Source organism: Oncorhynchus keta, chromosome 26, assembly GCF_023373465.1.
Source record: "Oncorhynchus keta strain PuntledgeMale-10-30-2019 chromosome 26, Oket_V2, whole genome shotgun sequence".
Taxonomy (NCBI): domain Eukaryota; kingdom Metazoa; phylum Chordata; class Actinopteri; order Salmoniformes; family Salmonidae; genus Oncorhynchus; species Oncorhynchus keta.
In genome coordinates, this window is record NC_068446.1 from 38,530,387 (window position 1) to 38,549,081 (window position 18,695).

The 18,695-nt window shown below is 40.3% G+C and overlaps 1 protein-coding gene and 1 long non-coding RNA gene across 4 annotated transcripts; one reads left to right on the forward strand and one right to left on the reverse strand.

Moving 5' to 3' along the window:
* Window positions 1–779: 779 nt before the first annotated feature.
* Window positions 780–5,582, reverse strand: LOC127912075 (uncharacterized). The gene is made up of 2 exons (XR_008080510.1): window positions 5,447–5,582; window positions 780–1,525 (listed from the first exon to the last, which is right to left on the reverse strand). It is a non-coding gene; the product is annotated as an uncharacterized LOC127912075 (long non-coding RNA).
* Window positions 5,516–18,578, forward strand: znf143b (zinc finger protein 143b). 3 transcript variants are annotated; one of them, XM_035737900.2, is made up of 16 exons: window positions 5,516–5,657; window positions 10,419–10,532; window positions 10,911–10,994; window positions 11,229–11,324; window positions 11,568–11,645; window positions 11,900–12,093; window positions 12,555–12,617; window positions 12,887–13,003; window positions 13,165–13,240; window positions 13,363–13,488; window positions 13,834–14,013; window positions 14,202–14,429; window positions 14,738–14,883; window positions 15,166–15,315; window positions 15,824–15,970; window positions 18,339–18,578. In XM_035737900.2, the coding sequence occupies exons 2-16, from the start codon at window positions 10,427–10,429 to the stop codon at window positions 18,420–18,422; spliced, it is 1,875 nt and encodes a 624-aa protein (XP_035593793.1). In that variant the 5' UTR covers window positions 5,516–5,657; window positions 10,419–10,426; the 3' UTR covers window positions 18,423–18,578. The 3 variants fall into 3 exon arrangements, with proteins under 3 accessions (XP_035593793.1, XP_035593792.1, XP_035593795.1); XM_035737899.2 differs by having other exon boundaries at window positions 11,565–11,645; window positions 18,339–18,577; XM_035737902.2 differs by lacking the exons at window positions 15,824–15,970; window positions 18,339–18,578 and having other exon boundaries at window positions 11,565–11,645; window positions 15,070–15,199.
* Window positions 18,579–18,695: the final 117 nt, after the last annotated feature.

Consider the following 18,695-nt stretch of genomic DNA (forward strand, 5'->3'; position numbering starts at 1 on the left):
ATCTGGTTCATTACTGCAGTGAACAACAGAGATGGAGGGAACTGCCATTTTGGGCACAGTGTTTTGGTTTGTAATGATCACAAGGTTGTAAGACTGAACTGTCTTGTATTGCTCTGGAAAGTGTCAGTGTCCTAGGGTGGCTGTCCAGTGACTCCAGTCCCATGGAGATGCTATGTATGAAGGAGAGAGGATGGGAAGAAGAGAAGGGTAGACATTCCTTTCCTCCACTTCTAGTACAGTTCAAGAATCAGACATGGGTGTACATTTTTGACCTAGTACTACACAGTTAATTAAAATAATCAACAAATCATCAAGTACACCTTGGGGTCCTGAGGACCTTGTTTGCTGACCCATGTTGACTCCAATGCTTCCCACAGTTGGCTGGATTTCCTTTGGGTGGTGGACCATTCTTGATACACATGGGAAATAGTTGAGCGTGAAAAACTCAGCAGTGTTGCAGTTCATGACACAATCCGGTGTGCCCGGCACCTACTACCATACGTAATTTAAAGGCACTTAAATATTTTTCTTACCCATTCACCCTCTGAATAGTACACATACAATCTATATCTCAACTGTCTCAAGGCTTAGAAATCCTTGAAAAGGATCGGACCCTTTAAAAAACAAAATCGCCTAAAATGACATACCCAAATCTTACTGCCTGTAGCTCAGGACCTGAGGGAAGGATATGCATATTCTTGATACCATTTGTAAGAAAACACATTGAAGTTTGTGGAAATGTGAAATTCATGTAGGAGAATATAACACATTAGATCTGGTAAAAGATAATACAAAGAAAAAAAATTGATTTATTTTTTATTTTTACATCTTTGAAATGCAAAAGAGAAAGGCCATATGTATTATTCCAGCTCAGGCACAATTTAGATTTTGGCAGCAGTGTATGTAAAATAAAGATTTAGACTGATCCAATGAACCATTGCTCATCTGTCAAATGTTGTATCAAGACTGCCCAAATGTTCCTAATTGGTTTATTAATACATTTTTAAGTTCATAATTGTGCACTCCCCTCAAACAATAGCATGGTATTCTTTCACTGTAATAGCTACTGTAAATTGGACAGTGCAGTTAGATTAACACGAATTTAAGCTTTCTGCCCCTATCAGATATATCTGTGTCCTGGGAAATGTTTTTGTTACTTACAACCTCATGCTTATCACATTAGCACAACCGTCCCGTGGGGGGGTCTCTACAATCCCGTAGAGATTAAACTCTCCTCCCCTTCATCTACACTGATTGAAGTGGATTTAACAAGTGACTTCAATAAGGGATCATATATTTCACCTGGTCAATTCATGTCATGGAAAGAGCAGGTGTTCATAATGTTTTGTACATAAATTATGAGTTAGATATAACAATCTTTGTGTATAAGGTCCTCCTGTGAGTGGAGATAAAGACCACGTCTCAGCACGATGCCATTGTTAGTAAGTTTCACTCCTCGATTGTTCAGCCTGCCTTGCAACAGGTTGGCTTCCAGCAACCTCCTCTCCATAATGTGGTGCAGCTGCTACAAAAAAAAAAAAACATTTTTACATTTTAGCAGATACTCTCACCCAAAGCGACTTACAGTAGTGAGTGGATACATTTACATACTCTTTTTTCTGTACTTGTCCCCCGTGGGAATTGACCAAAGAGTTCGGTCTGCTTCGTGTTTTCATTCTTTTTTTGAATATATATATTGCAATACTGGTATTGTCACCCCTAATTACTTTACAATGCAGCCTAATGTGACTTGCAGGCCTTATGTGGCCTGTAAACTATGAGTTTTAGGCCACTGTATTAGGGTAAAACTAGGCCCTCAAAATAAGGCCTTATGAAAAATGTATTGTATTGTCTTCCATTTAATTTGAATGACAATATATTCACTTATGATCTCATTTGGTGAAGATCACAGGTCTGAAAATGAAAGAATGCAACAACCAACAAACATGGTTGGTTCTGGCAATTCTAAAATTCACTCGAAAAGCACCCTGGGAAATATACAAATAAGGCGATTGAATTCCGGTCCCGGAGGGCCGAAATGTTTCTGGTTTGAGATTTTTTTTATGGTTCTTCAAATAACTATCCCATGTATGGTTCTTCAGAGACTCTTAAAATGGTTCCCCTATGCTATCGCTCTCAAGAACCTTGTTAGGTTCAAATGTACCTTTATTTTTAAGAGTGTAGATGCAAGTACAACACATGCATTTGTTCTCTTTCACACACATAGGCCTTCACACTTACTGAAGCCTACGTGTATGCAAATTCAACTGTTACTATACTCAATCAGGAAATGGAGGAACACACAGGAATAGGCAAAAATTACAAAACACTATTACAATTTTTTTTTGTATGATAAAATACTTCTATTTTTTAACACGTATTTAATTAAGATACATGTATTTGCAAATACAGTGCATTCTGAAAGTATTTAGATCCCTTGACTTTCCCCCCCAAAAAATGTATATTACAGCCTTACTCTAAAATTGATTAAAAAAAAAAAAAATCCTCATCAATCTACACACAGTACACCATAATGACAAAGTGAAAACAGGTTTGTAGAAATGTTAGCAAATGTATAAAAACAGAAATTCCTTATTTACAAAAGTATTCAGAACCTTCGCAATGAGACTCAAAATTGAGCTCAGGTGCATATTGTTTACATTGATCATCCTTGAGATGTTTTCTACAACTTGATTGGTGTCCACCTGTGGTAAATTGAATTGAGAGTTCCATAGGACGGTGCACAATTGTCCACCTGTGGTAAATTGAATTGGACATGATTTGGAAAGGCACACACCTGTCTATCTATATAAGGTCCCACAGTTGACAGTGCATGTCAAAGCAAAAACCAAGCCATTAGGTCAAAGCAATTGTTCCTAAAGCACCGAGACAGGATTGTGTCGGCACAGATCTGGGGAAGGATACAAAAAAATGTATGCAGCATTGAATGTCCCCATGAACACATTGGCCTCCATCATTCTTAAATAGAAGAAGTTTGGAACCACCAAGACTCTTCCTAGAGCTGTCTGCCCGGCCAAACTGAGCAATCGTGGGAGAAGGGCCTTGGTCAGGGAGGTGACCAAGAACCCAATAGTCATTGACAGAGCTCCAGAGTTCCACTGTGGAGATGGGATAACCTTCCAGAAGGATAAATAGCTCTGCAGCACTCCACAAATCAGGCCTTTATGGTAGAGTGGCCAGACAGAAGCCACTCCTCAGCAAAAGGCACATGACAGCCCACTTGGAGTTTGCCAAAAGACACCTAAAGGACTCTCAGACCATGAGAAACAAGATTCTCTGGTCTGATGAAACCAAGATTGAACTCTTTGGCCTGAATGCCAAGCGTCATGTCTGGAGGAAACCTGGCACCATCTGTACGGTGAAGCATGGTGGCAGCATCATGCTATGCAGGGGTTTGTAATTCCAGTCCTCGATGGCCAAATTGGTGTCGGTTTTGCCCCAGCTAACACACCAGACTCTAATAATGACCTAATCATGCTCTTCAGTTTAGTATGTCATTTGATTAATCAGCTGTGTTTGCTTGGGATGGAGGAAAAAGTGTGATGCCAATCAGGCCCTCGAGGACTGGAGTTGCCCACCCCTGTATGGGGATGTTTTTCAGGGACTGGGAGACTAGTCAGGCTCGAGGGAAAGATAAACCGATCAAAGTAGAGAGAGATCATTGATGAAAACATGCTCCAGAGCGCTAAGGACCTCAGACTGGGGTGAAGGTTCACCTTCTAACAGGACAACGACCCTAAGCACACAACCAAGACAACGCAGGAGTTGCTTCGGGACAAGTCTCTGAATGTCCTTGAGTGGCCCAGCCAGAGCCGGGACTTGAACCCAATCTAACATCTCTGGAGAAACCTGAAAATAGCTGGGCAGCGGTGTCATACCCAAGAAGACTCAAGGGTGTAATCGCTGCCAAAGGTGCTTCAACAACGTACTGAGTAAAGGGTCTGAAGACTTATGTAAATGTGATATTTCAGTTTTTTCTTTGTCATTATGGGGTATTTTGTGTAGATTGAGGGGGGAAAACAATTTAATACATTTTAGAATAAGGCTGTAACATAACAAAATATGAAAAAAGTCAAGGGGTCTGTATACTTTTCAAATGCACTGTTTGTTCAAATAGATGCAGGGTTTTTATTTCAGCTGTTCAGAAATAAGGCAAAGACAGGCTGCATCATCGTGGTTCAGAATGATTCAAGCTTTTTAATAATGGAAATTCCCCTAGCCAAACATGTTCAATGTTAAATTGACAAAACATGGAAAATATTCCATTGTCCTGTCAGGTCCACATCTTCACCTGCGGGATTAAAACTTGACTTAATTTCTCTCGTGAATGATCTGATTTCTCTCTAAAGAAACCACAGGTTGGGCTCACAAAAAAACCTACCTAAATGGAATTCAAGTAATTGGACCAACGTTGGTCAATTAGTTGTTTAATGGCCCCCCCCCCCAAAAAAAAAAATGTTGGTTAGCTCAGCGTTAGCAAAGATTATGGATATACTGACACTTAGCAGCAGCTATGTTAGATAAAGTGCATGCGCAGAAAATGATCCGGATCATTAGCATTAAGAAAAAAATACAATTTAAAATAAATGCATTTTTCAAATTGATTTACAATATTATATAACATTTTATTTAACTAGGCAAGTCAGTTAAAACAAATTCTTATTTACAATGATGGCCTAGGAATAGTGACTTGTTCAGGGGCAGAGTGACAGATTTGGACCTTGTCAGGTCAGGGATTCGATCTAGCAACCTTTCGGTTACTGGCACAAAGTTCTAACCACTAGGCTACCTGCCACATCAGAATTTTCTACAAAATTTGTTAAAGTAACTTGTCTATAGTGTAATAAGACCCCCCACAAAAAAACAAAAACTTTATCTGTGATATTTCACACACACAAATATTTGATTTTCCTTAGGTGGGCGTGGGTGAAAACTCAGTATATGTAGCCATGGCCTAAAAATAGACAATATAAATTACAAATGAGTGTTACAAATGAGCCCTTATATATCCAACTTATACGTTACCTTTTGTAGGGTAATTCTGTTTCATTAAGTCAGATATACAATAAGCTTGCATAAAGGTCACGTTATCATGTCTGCATCAATACTCAGCCGTCACGAGCTCAGTTCACTGCATTGCCCACATACCCCCATTTTTTCCCCACACAACCTTGTTTTCAACATGGATGCTCGACATTTCCCAGTAAATGTTGTTTACATGGAACAATTACAGACTAATTTGATCTCAGCTGTATGACATAAGACAGAAATTAGAAAGGCTCATAACGATCTAGTTACATGTTACGTAAAATGCAAAGCGTCAACCGTTTTGTAACGTTAAAAATAACATTTAGTCAAACGCCACAAACAATACACATAATGGCGCCTGCTAGGGGCCCATGAACGTGTATAGTGAAAATATTACCTGAAATTGCGAAGGTTTAGCTGGTATGTGGCCAATGGGAAGACCACCATTGAGGTGTAGACAACCAATAGAATGGTGGTAATTCAGTTGGGGTTGGTCTTTGTTGCAACGGCTTTTCTTCATACATGTTCCCGGGTGCAAAATGCTCTCATAACGTTTCCTGCACTGATGCATGGTGGTCGAACGGAGGGATTGTTGGAAAATTGCAGAGGTTAGTATATAAATTGGGTATTTTTTTTTACCCAGTGTGCATTATTCCCACAGTCATCTCTGAGAAGAACTACAACAGGGACTGTAAATGAGGGACGGGAGAAACCTGCTTTACAATAAAATTGAATGTCAAAGAACAATCATTCTTAAACTGAATTAGCTAGCCAATAGATTTTCTTGTTGCCTGAGTGCATTATCAGCTACGTGTGCAACCCACTATAGTGTTCCTATAAAGCGACGAATTATTGTTCGGCTACACAGCTGGTTGTGTAACAGTCAATGTAGCCTATTGGGATACTCCAATTCAACAAATTTAGGCTAGGCTATCACTTGATGAAATGCGGTTTGTCTTAACACAGATTATCTTTATGTATCGTTAACTCGTGTGCAGTCTTCTAACTCAGTTGTTCCCAACGTTTTAAGGTTACTGTACCACCAATTTAATTTCTCTGCCCGGAGTATTCCCTCATGTGCATTTTACCAGCAGGCCTATGGACTCATGTCGAAGTACCCGCTGTGGCTAGGGCAAACACCCTCAGTGGGTCTAGTACTCGTAGGGAAAAACTTTCCTAGTTATCTGGCACATGACAGTTTAGAAGTTGCAACATTTGTAACAACGCGTCTGTCTCAAGCTTGCAAGTCATTTTACCAAATAAAGTTAGTAGTGTATGTTGCCTAATAAATCAAACGTGTATACCAATAATTAATATACATAGCCATTTAAAGTCGTCAACGTTTTCTTTACAAGACCGAATGCTGAATAAAATAACATTTGCACTTACTCTGTTACAGGTTGTATGTGTGGTTGGTCTTTGAGACACTTCCACAGTGAAGTATTGCTTACCTGAAGTTTTAGATGCGTATTGATTTTTTACAATATTTTTTACATTGAACCTTTATTTAACTAGGTAAGTCAGTTAAGAGCAAATTCTGATTTGTAATGACAGCCATACCTGGATGACACTGGGCCAATTGTGCACCGTCCTATGGAACTCCCAGTCACGGCTGGATGTGATACAGCCTAGATTCGACCCAGGGACTGTAGTGACACCTCTTGCATTGAGATACCGCTGCGCCACTCAGGATACTGATAATTTATTGCCAGAGATGGGTTGTTTACGTAACAGGTTGAAATAATTAACTTGGCAGGTTAGGAGAACTAATGCAGTAGGTTAGGTGAATTAAATTAAAATAGCGGTTTAGGCTTAGCTACCATGCTACAGTTGTCAACAACAGTTGTCCCTGATAAGACCACTGGATAGAGCTTTAGGCCAACTCCATCTAACTACAACGGTAGAAACTAACGTTCCATCTATGGTGAGAAATCATCAGTATCATAACACCGATACTGTCGTTGAACTTGATATCACCTGGTACATGTGCAGAACCATGTAAACACCTGCAGACTTTGCTTACATGCATGTGTCGGTGCATGTTCTTCCATCTTGTGCACATGCCTTTGGTCACAAGCAAACACATCTTTATTGCCACATACCGAGACCATCGTTTTGAAGTTAGCTAAATAACACTTTCCTGGGGATATTTTGTCTAAAATGTCAACCAAGTGAAGGACCAACAACATGGATAATTGGTAGAGTAAGTTCAACTGAAGTGTATGCAACATTCTGACTTGTAAAGGGAATGTAACTTAAATGTGCGTAGCGTTGCCTACATAATTGAAAGGCATCGTCATATTTTGTGTATGTAGTGTCAATGGCTGTCGCTACATCTTTTTGCCCTAGATATTTTTAGTATTTTATTGAACCTTTTTATTCTATCAGAGAGTCATACTGTGACCAAGGTCTCTTTTACAGATGAGCCCTGAATAGCAGAAAATACACATCAATGTAAATACAAAGAGCGAGCAGAAAGAAAAACACGGGCACAAAAATTCAAATCGAAGTTTATTTGTCACGTGAGCCGAATACAACGGGTGTAAACCTTACAGTGAAATGCTTACTTACAGGCTCTTAAAAACAAACACATTCACAGTCTAGGACCGTTGACTGAATAATCTGCTTTCTAATATTTAGCTAGAGGCCGGACCTATTTCTATAGAAGAAGCCCATTTTTATTCTTAGCTTCTTAACTAACTCATCAATATTCTTTTTAAAAGACAGCGTTTCATCTATCCATATGTCCAGATATTTCTAAGCAGGAACACGATCGGATCGATATGGACACCATCCAAAGTACATCAGCTTAAATCATCATAGTTATTTTTATGTGCTCCAGAGAACAACACGTACTTAGTTTTACCTGCATTCAGTACTATTTTCAGGTCTATAAAGTTTTTCTGTAATACAATGAGGGTAGACTATAGAGCCTGGTCACCTGTGGGGGCAATGGCATACACAACAGTATCATCGGCATATAAGTGCAGGTTATTTTCTATTTTTTACAGACAAGGCGATATTGTTCATTTAAGCTGTAAAAAGTACAGGACCCAGAATCGACACCAGCGGGACACCTTTGGTAATATCCAGGAAACCTGATTTAACACCATCGATAGATACACAATGAGGTCTATCTGTCAAGTCATTTTTAAACCATTTACATGCAGCCTGGTCTAGGCCAATTTTAGGACTGCCTTTTGAATTTGCAGTGTGTGATCAACAGTATCAAAAGCCTTTGTGCTGCCCTCTTCATTGACTTGTCAATGTTGCTTTTTATCCATACAGTTAACCACATTTATAACTAGGGATGCAGACTGATTTACATTTCAAGATAGGAAAGATCTTAGCTGAGAATTAATCAAGGATTCAAATATTTTCGCTCAGCAAGAACATTTTAGGAGCAGAGTGATTTAATAATCATTTAGGTCACCACCTTTTGTGAAGGGGGAGAACATGGGCCGCCTTCCAAACCTTGGGGATAGTACCAGATATAATCGTCAGGTTGAAAATATGGGTTAATGATTCAGCAATCGGGGTGGTTTTTAATCATCAATCTTAAGCAAGGCATCTAGCACATAGTATACCGAACAAAAATATAAATGCAACATGTAAAGTGTTGGTCCCATGTTTCAGTAGCTGAAATAAAAGATCCCAGAAATGTTACATACGCACAAAAAGCTTATCTCTCATTCTGTGCACACATTTGTTTATATCCCTGTTAGTGAGGATTTCTCCTTTGCCAAAATAATCCATCCACCAGACAGGTGTGGCATATCAAGAAGCTGATTGAACAGCATGATAATTACACACGTGCATCTTGTGCTGGAACAAAAGGCCACTCTCTAAAATGTGTAGTTTTGTCACAACACAATGCCACAGATGTCTGCAGGAATGTCCACCAGAGTTGTTGCCAGAGAATTGAATGCTAGTGTTAATAATAAACTGGTCTTGAACATCTCTACTAAGAGCATTGTTTTTGGTACAAGTTATTCCATAAGTTCTAGAACTTAGCTGAATCTGGTAATGAATGGTGTTGAGGAGACTAAATTACTTGGCGTTACCTTAGATAGTTTACAATCATTGTCAAAACATATAGATTCAATGGTTGTAAAGATGGGGAAAGGCTCTGCTTTTTTGACACCACACTCCACAAAGCAAGTCCTGCAGGCTTTTTTTGTATCTTAATTATTGTCCAGTTAAGTGGTGCGAAGAAAGACTTAGTTAAGCTGCAGCTGGCCCAGAACAGAGCCACACGTCTTGCTCTTCATTGTAATCAGAGAGCTAATATTTATACTATGCATGCCAGTCTCTCTTGGGTAAGAGTTGAGGAAAGACGGCGTTACTTCTCGTTTTATAAGAAACATTAATGTGCTGGAAATTCCAAATAGTTTGCATAGTCAACTTACACACAGCACTGACATACACACCCCACCAGATGTGCCACCAGGGGACTTTTCACAGTCCAGAACAAATTCAAGGAAACATGCAGTAAGTATTATACAGAGCCATTAATGCATGAAACTCCCATCTTATATAGTGCAAGGGAACAGCAAACCTTGTTTCAAAAAACAAATAAAGCAACTCCTCACGGCACAATGCCTTTCCCCCGTGTAATCTACTTGTGTCTATGTACTGACAAGTATGTGTAACTGATAGATGCACACACACTACACGTTAATGTTTTTTCAATGTATGTAAATTGTAAAGTCTTTTTGTCTGTAATGTTTTTTTGTTGTTGTCGGACCCAAGTAAGACTGTTGCCATTGGAGTCGGCTAATGGGGATCCTAAATGTATCAAATAAAACATTTTTCATTTCTCTACCATAAGCCGCCTCCAGTGTTGTTTTAAGAGAATTTGGAAGTACGTCTAACCGGCCTCACAACCGCAGACCATATGTATGGCGTCGTGTGGGCGAACGGTTTGGTGAAGGTAGTGCTCCATGTTGGGGTTATGGTATGGGCAGGCATTAGCTACGGACAATGAATACAACTCCATTTTTAAATACGGCATTTTGAATGCAAATAAAATACAGTGATGTGATTGTGAGGCCCCTTTTTTTATGCACAAATTAAATAATTAAATTAAACTTGTATTTCATAATTTGAAACTGAATTGAGCATTGCATTGTTTTCAAATTCAATTTAATTGAAAATTCAAATTCAATATTTATATATTCAGTTTCAACATGGTATATATTTACATTTTTTTCATCTGTGTATCAAGTTTACAAAACTATAATTTCAAATTGACCAAAGTTTCATATATTCAACTTCTCAGATTTTAGGTTTTCAAGTTAAGTTCTCTAAATTCAGAACCAGAGACATCTTGAATCCTGTTTGTTTTTTTGTCCTGTTTGTTTGAGTAGGTTGAGACATGCTCTTAGCCCAGATAAACCGTGACTCCCAGGCGATGGCAGAGTTCCAGGATGCAGACGGCCAGCAGGTGACCCTCTGTCTGGCCGAGGCAGTGACCGTGGCAGGTGAGCTCTGTCGGGGTCCTAACCCAACACGGGAGGTCAAAGGGTCAAACCAACTACTAATGGGAAGTGGTCAGAGAACATAATTAGATGTATGTATCACAGTTCAAAGTAAAATACTACAGCAAGCTTGGTACTTTGTTTATATCCCAAGACTGGGTTAGGAAAATAGCTTTCATATTCCCACAGTATAACTACTATGTGTATCAACACTGTCATTCCACTATATCAACATATGTAGATGGGTTTTAGAACTCAACGTGGGACCTAATTAAAAGTAACATACTGCCTAATAGAAAAAGTGCACCACAACAATTATTATCGTGTCTCGACCAGCTCTTAGTTGAGTACGTTAATACTGACTGTTATGATCCTATATAGACGGCGATCATATGGACACAGTGAGTCTACAGGCGGTAACCCTTGCCGACGGCTCCACAGCATACATACAGCATGACCACAAAGGTAAGCGTGCATCACTCTCTCATATCATTATCAGTGAGGTGAGAGAAAAGCAAAAATGTCCACATTTGCCTCAGGTCTTCTCTATGTACAAATGCAAGGTCTTATCCTCTATGGTAAAGATAAGGGAAGGGAGTAAGCTAATCCTAGATCTGTGCTTAGTAGGGGCTTCTGAGACAAGTATGTTGTGGCTCAGTGACAGCTCTGATTAGAGTTCAGTCTAATTGAGAGGAGTAGTTTCCTTTTCAGATGGACAGCTAATGGACGGACAGGTCATCCAACTGGAGGATGGGTCTACTGCATACGTCCAGCATATGTCCATGCCAAAATCAGGTGAAGGAAATGAACCAGACTCTTACATGTACTTTTACCTCCATTGTTGGGAAGGGCCCGTGAGTAACCATTTCACTGTTAGTCTACACCTGTTGTTTACGATGCATGTGAAAATAAACATTTGATTTTTGACCTGAGCTTCTCTGGCATAACCTGGATAACATCTGTGTTTCGTTGACAGATGTTTGTGTATAATGCATTTTTAGTGACTACCATGTGTATTGCATGTTTATGTTGTAGGAGGAGACAGTTTGCAACTTGAAGATGGACAGGCTGTCCAGCTAGAAGATGGAACAACAGCCTACATTCATGCACCCAAAGGTAAATGTTGTTGTTCATCAAGGATGTAGGCCAGATTCTGTCTGGTCTCTCTTTATTTCTTCTCTTGGATTGGCATTAGGTTTAGGTATAATTATTTATCATTAGCAATAGGATAGAAGTGACACCTTTCTCTTTGTTAGGCCATGTGATATTTTTTGCCTCAAATTCAATCTCGGCTGTACAAGAATACCTAGGGGAGTAGTGACTAGGGGCCACATTGGTCACGTTTAACCTTTCTCCTGATACCTCCTCAGAGACATATGAACAGAGTAGTTTGCAGGCGGTGCAGCTGGAGGACGGCAGCACGGCATACATCCAGCACACGGTGCACATGCCCCAGTCCAACACCATCCTGGCCATTCAGGCCGATGGCACCATCTCCGACCTGCAGACAGACGGGGGCATAGACCCGGAGACCATCAGTGTGCTGGAGCAGTACACCACCAAGGTAGTGTGATATCTAAACCCAGAGCCATAGAGGGAAGTATAGATTTATTCATATAGACATGGATACTAAACATGTCACCTCTGCTTTGCTCTGCAACATGGTCATGAAAAGACTGGTTGACAAAGTATTTGGTTCCTTCCCTTATTTCTGCACACATTAAAGCTGGGTGGGAGTAGAGAATGTACCATGTTACTATAGGGCAGGGGTACCCAACTCTTACCTACGAGGTCCAGAGTCTAATGGTTTTCTGTTTCTACCTTGCAATTAATTGCACACACCTGTTGTCCCAGGTCTAAGTCAGTCCCTTTATTAGAGGGGAACAATGAAAGTATGCAGTGGAACTGGATTTGAGGTCCAGAGTAGAGTTTGAGGACTCAAGGTTATGGGCTGCAGTATTGCTGTGAAGAGAGTCTCATTCAGAAGCACTATATAATGATGCATTTAATTTGCTTGTTTGCCAGGTGGAGAATTTAGAGAGTGGGCTGTTTGGCCGAGAGGAGACTGATAATGGCATCCACATGCAGGTACTGTCACTCAGCTGGATAATGTTCATTAGAGCATGTTTTTTCAACCCTCGCACCCAGATGTTTCACATGTTTTGTTTTAACCCTAAACTGGCACGCAACAAAGAACTTTTGAAAACATTTTGCAATGGAAAACAAAAAGGTATGTATCTTACTCCACAAGTCCAGGTAGATCCTCTGTGTTTTAGTACGGTCTCTTCCTGTTTGGTGGCTAATGAACAAAAGACCCTGGTTTGTCATGAGGACCTAATGTCTCCTCTTCTCTTCAGATTGTTCTCCAGGGTCAAGAGGGTAGGACAGGAAGAGTTTCACACGTAGGGGAGAAGTCCTTCCACTGTGACCACGAGGACTGTGGGAAACTCTTTACTACTGCTCACCATCTAAAGGCAAGGCCTTGTGTTTGACTCAATACCATTCTCCTCTCTATGTCAAATATTTTCTCTAATGAGTTTTGTTCTTCTTCTAATAAAAGCTAGAGTATTTTGTGTGTGTGTGTAGTTTGTTTTTACTGTTGCTGTAATATAGCTTTGTTTGTGTTTCCCCACAGGTACACGAGAGATGCCACACTGGAGATAAGCCATATATCTGTGACCACATTGGCTGTGGGAAGAAGTTTGCTACAGGTAGCAAGCTACTGTGAGGGCTTTAACTCTTCTCATGGGTTATACAACCTTGCTGATTTCTTCTTTGTGTTTAAATTGTCTCCAGACTAAAGTTGTTTGGCACCTTGTTTTGTCCTCTTCAGGGTATGGGCTGAAGAGTCACTCGCGTACACACACTGGGGAAAAGCCTTACCGCTGCCAGGAGATCAACTGCCAAAAGTCTTTCAAAACATCCGGAGACCTACAGAAGCACACACGGACACACACAGGTACAATACACTGGTACAATACACTCCCGGTAGAAATGCACTGGTACAATACACTCCCGGTAGAAATGCACTGGTACAATACACTCCCGGTAGAAATGCACTGGTACAATACACTCCCGGTAGAAATGCACTGGTACAAGGAAGAGGATGGGTTCCACTTATTCTTCCACCCATTGAGTTTTCTTTGTCACTGTCTCCTCTGCCTTGTGTTGGGGTCAGGTTGCTATTTTCAATATAGGCCATTGATAGATCTCAGGTTTCTCACTCTCAAACCCCCATTATGTCTAATGTACATTCTGAGACGTAGTCTTACTCTCGTTTGTCCTGCCTTGTGTTGTTTTTCAGGAGAGAAGCCATTCAAATGTCCTGTTGAGGGCTGCGGACGGTCGTTCACCACCTCCAACATCCGCAAGGTTCACATCCGCACGCACACCGGAGAGCGGCCGTACTACTGCGCTGAACCCAGCTGCGGGCGATCCTTCGCCAGTGCCACCAACTACAAGAACCACATGAGGATTCATACAGGCATGTACCAAAATACTAGGCTTCTTTGTTACATGTTATTTACATGGCCATATAGGAAGGAGCTGTCTGATGGAGACTTTTTGGACCAAAATGTCATGTTCTTTTTTTTGAAGCAATCACAATATACCTTGACTGAGTTGTTTTTTTGCCCAATGATCACAATGTGTTGTACCTGTCCATGTGTCCAGGAGAGAAACCTTACGTGTGCACCCTGCCAGGGTGTGATAAGCGATTCACAGAGTACTCCAGCCTGTACAAGCACCATGTGGTCCACACGCACTGCAAGCCCTACAACTGCAACTACTGTGGGAAGACTTACAAACAGATCTCCACCCTGGCTATGCACAAGCGCACAGCGCACAATGACACGGAGCCCATCGAAGAGGAGCACCAGGCCTACTTTGAGCAACCCACAGGTCAGTGTTTGTGTGTACGCCTGTGCACATAATGAGAGGGAAAAGTAACTGTACTCTGTACTCAGCTGTGACATATAGTAGACAGAATAGCAGTTTACCTCTTTCTAAAGAAATGGCGAATGATGAAATCATTGATTTCTTAAATTATGTTGAATGCTGACAAATTGCAATGATTGCTTGGATACGGAGATGACTTTCATTGGCCCTCATTCAATCTCAGACGACCTGTCATCAACACGTTAAACCTGACCCTATTAATTTATTCTGTGGTTTTCTAAGCTTGACCCTGTTTTCCCTGTCTGATTCAGATGCCATTGATGATCCCGAGGTCACCTACACATCTGTCGTGGAGGTGGACGACTCCTTGTTGGGACAGGTGTCTGTGGGGACCCCAGAGGTTCTAGGGCAACAGCACCAAGTGTCTCTAGTCACTCAGGATGGAACAACACAGCAGGTAAGCATCCATGTCACACATCAGTGTTTCCCCTACTATTGGCTCACTTTCTCTCCCTTGCATATGGATGGATTTTATATTATTCATTGCTTTTCATGTCTTTTCGCTGGAACGAATGATCTTTAAACTTAAATAATGCATTGCTGGGTACGTAACAGGAACTGTTTTTCATGAACTCTTTTATAGAGGAAATGAAGAAACACCATTCGTACATGTGTGTTGATGAGTGCATGTTGTGACGGTTGGAGTAGTAGGAAACGAGCTGATGTTGTTATACTTCAGGTCAGTATCTCCGAGGCGGATTTGCAAGCGATGGGCGGTACAATTACCATGGTAACACAAGAAGGTACCACCATCACCATCCCAGCCCATGAGCTGATGTCACAAGGGCATTCTGTCACCATGGTGACAGAGGATGGCACAGAGGGACAGGTATCTATCAATTATTAAAGAATGTTTAGTTATAATTATTTTTATGTAAAGTTGGGTGTTATTTAAAAAAAATGATATTCTGGGTTGCTGCCCATCTGCACTACTGCCAATGTCCATTCTATGTACTAGGAAAAGACAGAAATATATGTACCTACGATTTTTTTTCTGGGTAGATGTTGGTAAACCAAGTATACCTTCAGCAAAAAGAAAATAAAGATTCTACACACTCCCAATACATGTGGGATTTATTTAAAAAAAAATATATATATATATTATTTTCAAAACATGAGTGACCAACAACAAAACATACTACAGCATAATTACATGTAATCTACAATATTTATAATAATAAACGCACAAAATACAGGATTTATTTTGACTTAGGGACAAAATGTTTCGAGGCCTAATCAATCTCACTTCGGAGCAAAGTCTTTGTGTCCTTGATTTTTGCGTTCTATATTTTATACTCTGTATTCTCTTTTTCAAATGGTGTTTCTGTCCTCTGCAGGTGCAAATTATGACCCCAGATATGACCACGTACCAGACAGTGGAGGAGGTGGATTTTATCCAGGAACAGGAGCACCAGGTGGTGTCTTCAAGCCCTCACCCGGTCACCCTATTGGCTACTTCCAATGGCACTCACATCGCTGTACAGGTATGCCACAATGAGAAGCCTATGGTTGTTCGTTAGGCTGCGTTTACACAGTTACCCCAATTCTAGTGTATTGGCAAATCTGATACCTAGGTCTATCTGATCTTTTCCCCAATGTGTAAATGGAAAAAAACAACAGAATCTGATCTTTAGGCTGTGTTTACACAGGAAGGCCAATTATTGGCAAAAGAGCTTACCTGTTTGGTCAAAAGACCAATTAGTGGAAAAAGATCAGAATTGGGCTGTCTGTGTACGTGCATTTGTATGTGAATCTCAATCCTGATACAATTCTGATGCTTCAAATGTGACCTCAGTCTGGATGCATATATATATCACACACACACACATCTTTCACATTACCTGCTGTTACCATGACAACCACCCCAACATTTAAAGGAGCAGTGACAGGAAATTAGCGTTGCATCTTTGCTCAGTTTGAGAGGCTACGTGTGAATACGCAGATCGGATAGAGGTCACATGTAAAACTGAGTGTCAATCAGAATATAACCTGAATTGGGTTCTTCAGATGGCTGTGTAAACACAGCCTTGGTGAACATGTTACCTAGCTACTTGGTTTGGGTGATGGAAGGTAACACCACAGATGTTTCACATGATGTATAAACCTGAAGCATACGGTTGGCATTTCCACTCACTACCAAATATGGTGACGATGGGAAGCCCAGTGGCCGGAGAAGATTGAGCGAGATGGATTTTGTCTGACATTCTGCAAATTTTCTCATCCATTAAGCATTTGATCTCAATGTGTTCTGTTCCCAAAACTACAATCTGTTAGTGGACTTTTTATTTGATTTTTAATTAGCCTTTACCCTTTGACAAAGTTTCTAAAAAAAAAATTATGTTGTTTAGTTTGAGTGCAAGGGTGAGTTGAGTAATTGCACTGCGTGGACTTCAGAATAGGTGTTACGTAATGGATATATACATGTACATGCTAGAACTCACCAATAGAATCTCTCTAGCTTGGCTCTGCCCCAAAGTAGTAGTTATCTTGGGTTAGTTATACAAACATTTGGTTCTCACATTACCTGATGTTGCAGATATATATATAATATATATATATGAATGAGAGAGAATTCCATGTGGAAAAGGGGACAGCTCCTGCTCTATTCATTCAGTATCCGTCTTAAATTATGTGTTCTGTTTGACTGTTCCCCGTAGTTTTGCCGGATGAGAACACATTGAACTGATATTTCTGCCATTGATGATATTCACATGAGTTTCAGACCAAACAAAGAGTCATCAGCACTGATTTAAACCTGAGCTATTTGCCATTGGCTAATCCCTCCCCACCCAACCTCTGTGTTTGGCTGTTTAAACGCTCAGGTGAACTTGATGGGTAGGTGGGGTTGGATTGGGGTTTAGCAAGAGCTGTGTGCCAAGGGTTGTGGTGACCACTCTCCAGTTCTGGTATTGACCTAACTGTCTTAATGAAAGAAGGCCTATAGTCACATAATGTGTGGACTGTGGTTTCTATGCAATCGAGGTCCAGTGGACACCTGCCTCTAGCCCTGTGGCCCACTACTGCGTAGGCTGATCCCACAGAGTGGCTTGTTGCTTACCAGGCTGTGTCTCAAATGGCACCCTGTTCCCTATATAGTGCACTTCTTTTAGCAGGGCTCTGGTCAAAAGTAGTGCAACATAAAGTGTGCCGTTTGGGACATGTATTTCCTGCCATTCCAGGAAACACCTAGAATTGACATGATTTACTACATTCTGAATCTTATCACAAGGTACAGAAGGAAGCCAGTCCCCCTGGCGAAGTGTGTGTTTCTTTCCACTTGTACCCTCCAGGCTCCACCCTGTATCTGTTTTGGGTCATTTGGTAATTAAATAAAATGTCAACGTTGATATGTAGTAAACTAAATTAATTGCAACAGTAAACTTTGTCATAGAAATGTTTGTTTTTATATAAACACCTGTTATGTTCATAATAATAAACATTTGTTGTGAGAAATTAGACTGAAATCACGTAGCCAGTAAGTCAATAACAGTTAATCATTCAGAAGTTCAAAGCTCCCTAGGACTAATATCACTTCAGTGCTACAAGGTGTTAAACAAAGCAAGCCATTGTTCTGCCTGAGGGGGTTCTGTAACAGCCAAAGTGGGCAGATACATGTACTGGCTTGTTAACCCATTGATTGCTTCGATCTGCCCTCTTGTCATGCTAATGAAAATGCAAACACTCTCTAATCCCTCTGGTATAACAACCTGTCATGCTCGTTAATCACACAAAAGAGCAATAATACTGATGAGGAAATGGTAGTGGGTTTGAGTGGTGGGGAGATTAATGGATTAAACTTGTGCTAAATATGTTAGACTTTAATTTTTAATAATATATGGTGTTTTTTTTTAGCTCAGTGATCAACCATCATTGGAAGAAGCCATCAGAATAGCGTCGCGAATACAGCAAGGCGAGACCACCGGATTGGACGATTAACTCCACAATTAACTAATAGCAAAGAATAAATTGTGTCTAAACTATTTTCTAGATTCTACAATAATTGTGTGTGTATGTATGTATATGTATGTATGTATGTATGTATGTATGTATGTATGTATGTGTGTGTGTGTGTGTGTGTGTGTGTGTGTGTATATGTATGTATATATATATATATATTATATGTATGTATGTATGTATGTATGTATGTATATTATACACACACATATGTGTATATATTATACACACACATATATATGTATGTATGTATGT

Coding starts and splice junctions, on each gene's coding strand:
- znf143b (XM_035737899.2), top strand. CDS start 10,427: ATGCTCTTAGCCCAGATAAACCGTGACTCCCAGGCGATGGCAGAGTTC. Junction 11,646..11,899: donor CTACATTCATGCACCCAAAG/GTAAATGTTGTT, acceptor ATACCTCCTCAG/AGACATATGAACAGAGTAGT. Junction 15,316..15,823: donor AGGATGGCACAGAGGGACAG/GTATCTATCAAT, acceptor TGTCCTCTGCAG/GTGCAAATTATGACCCCAGA.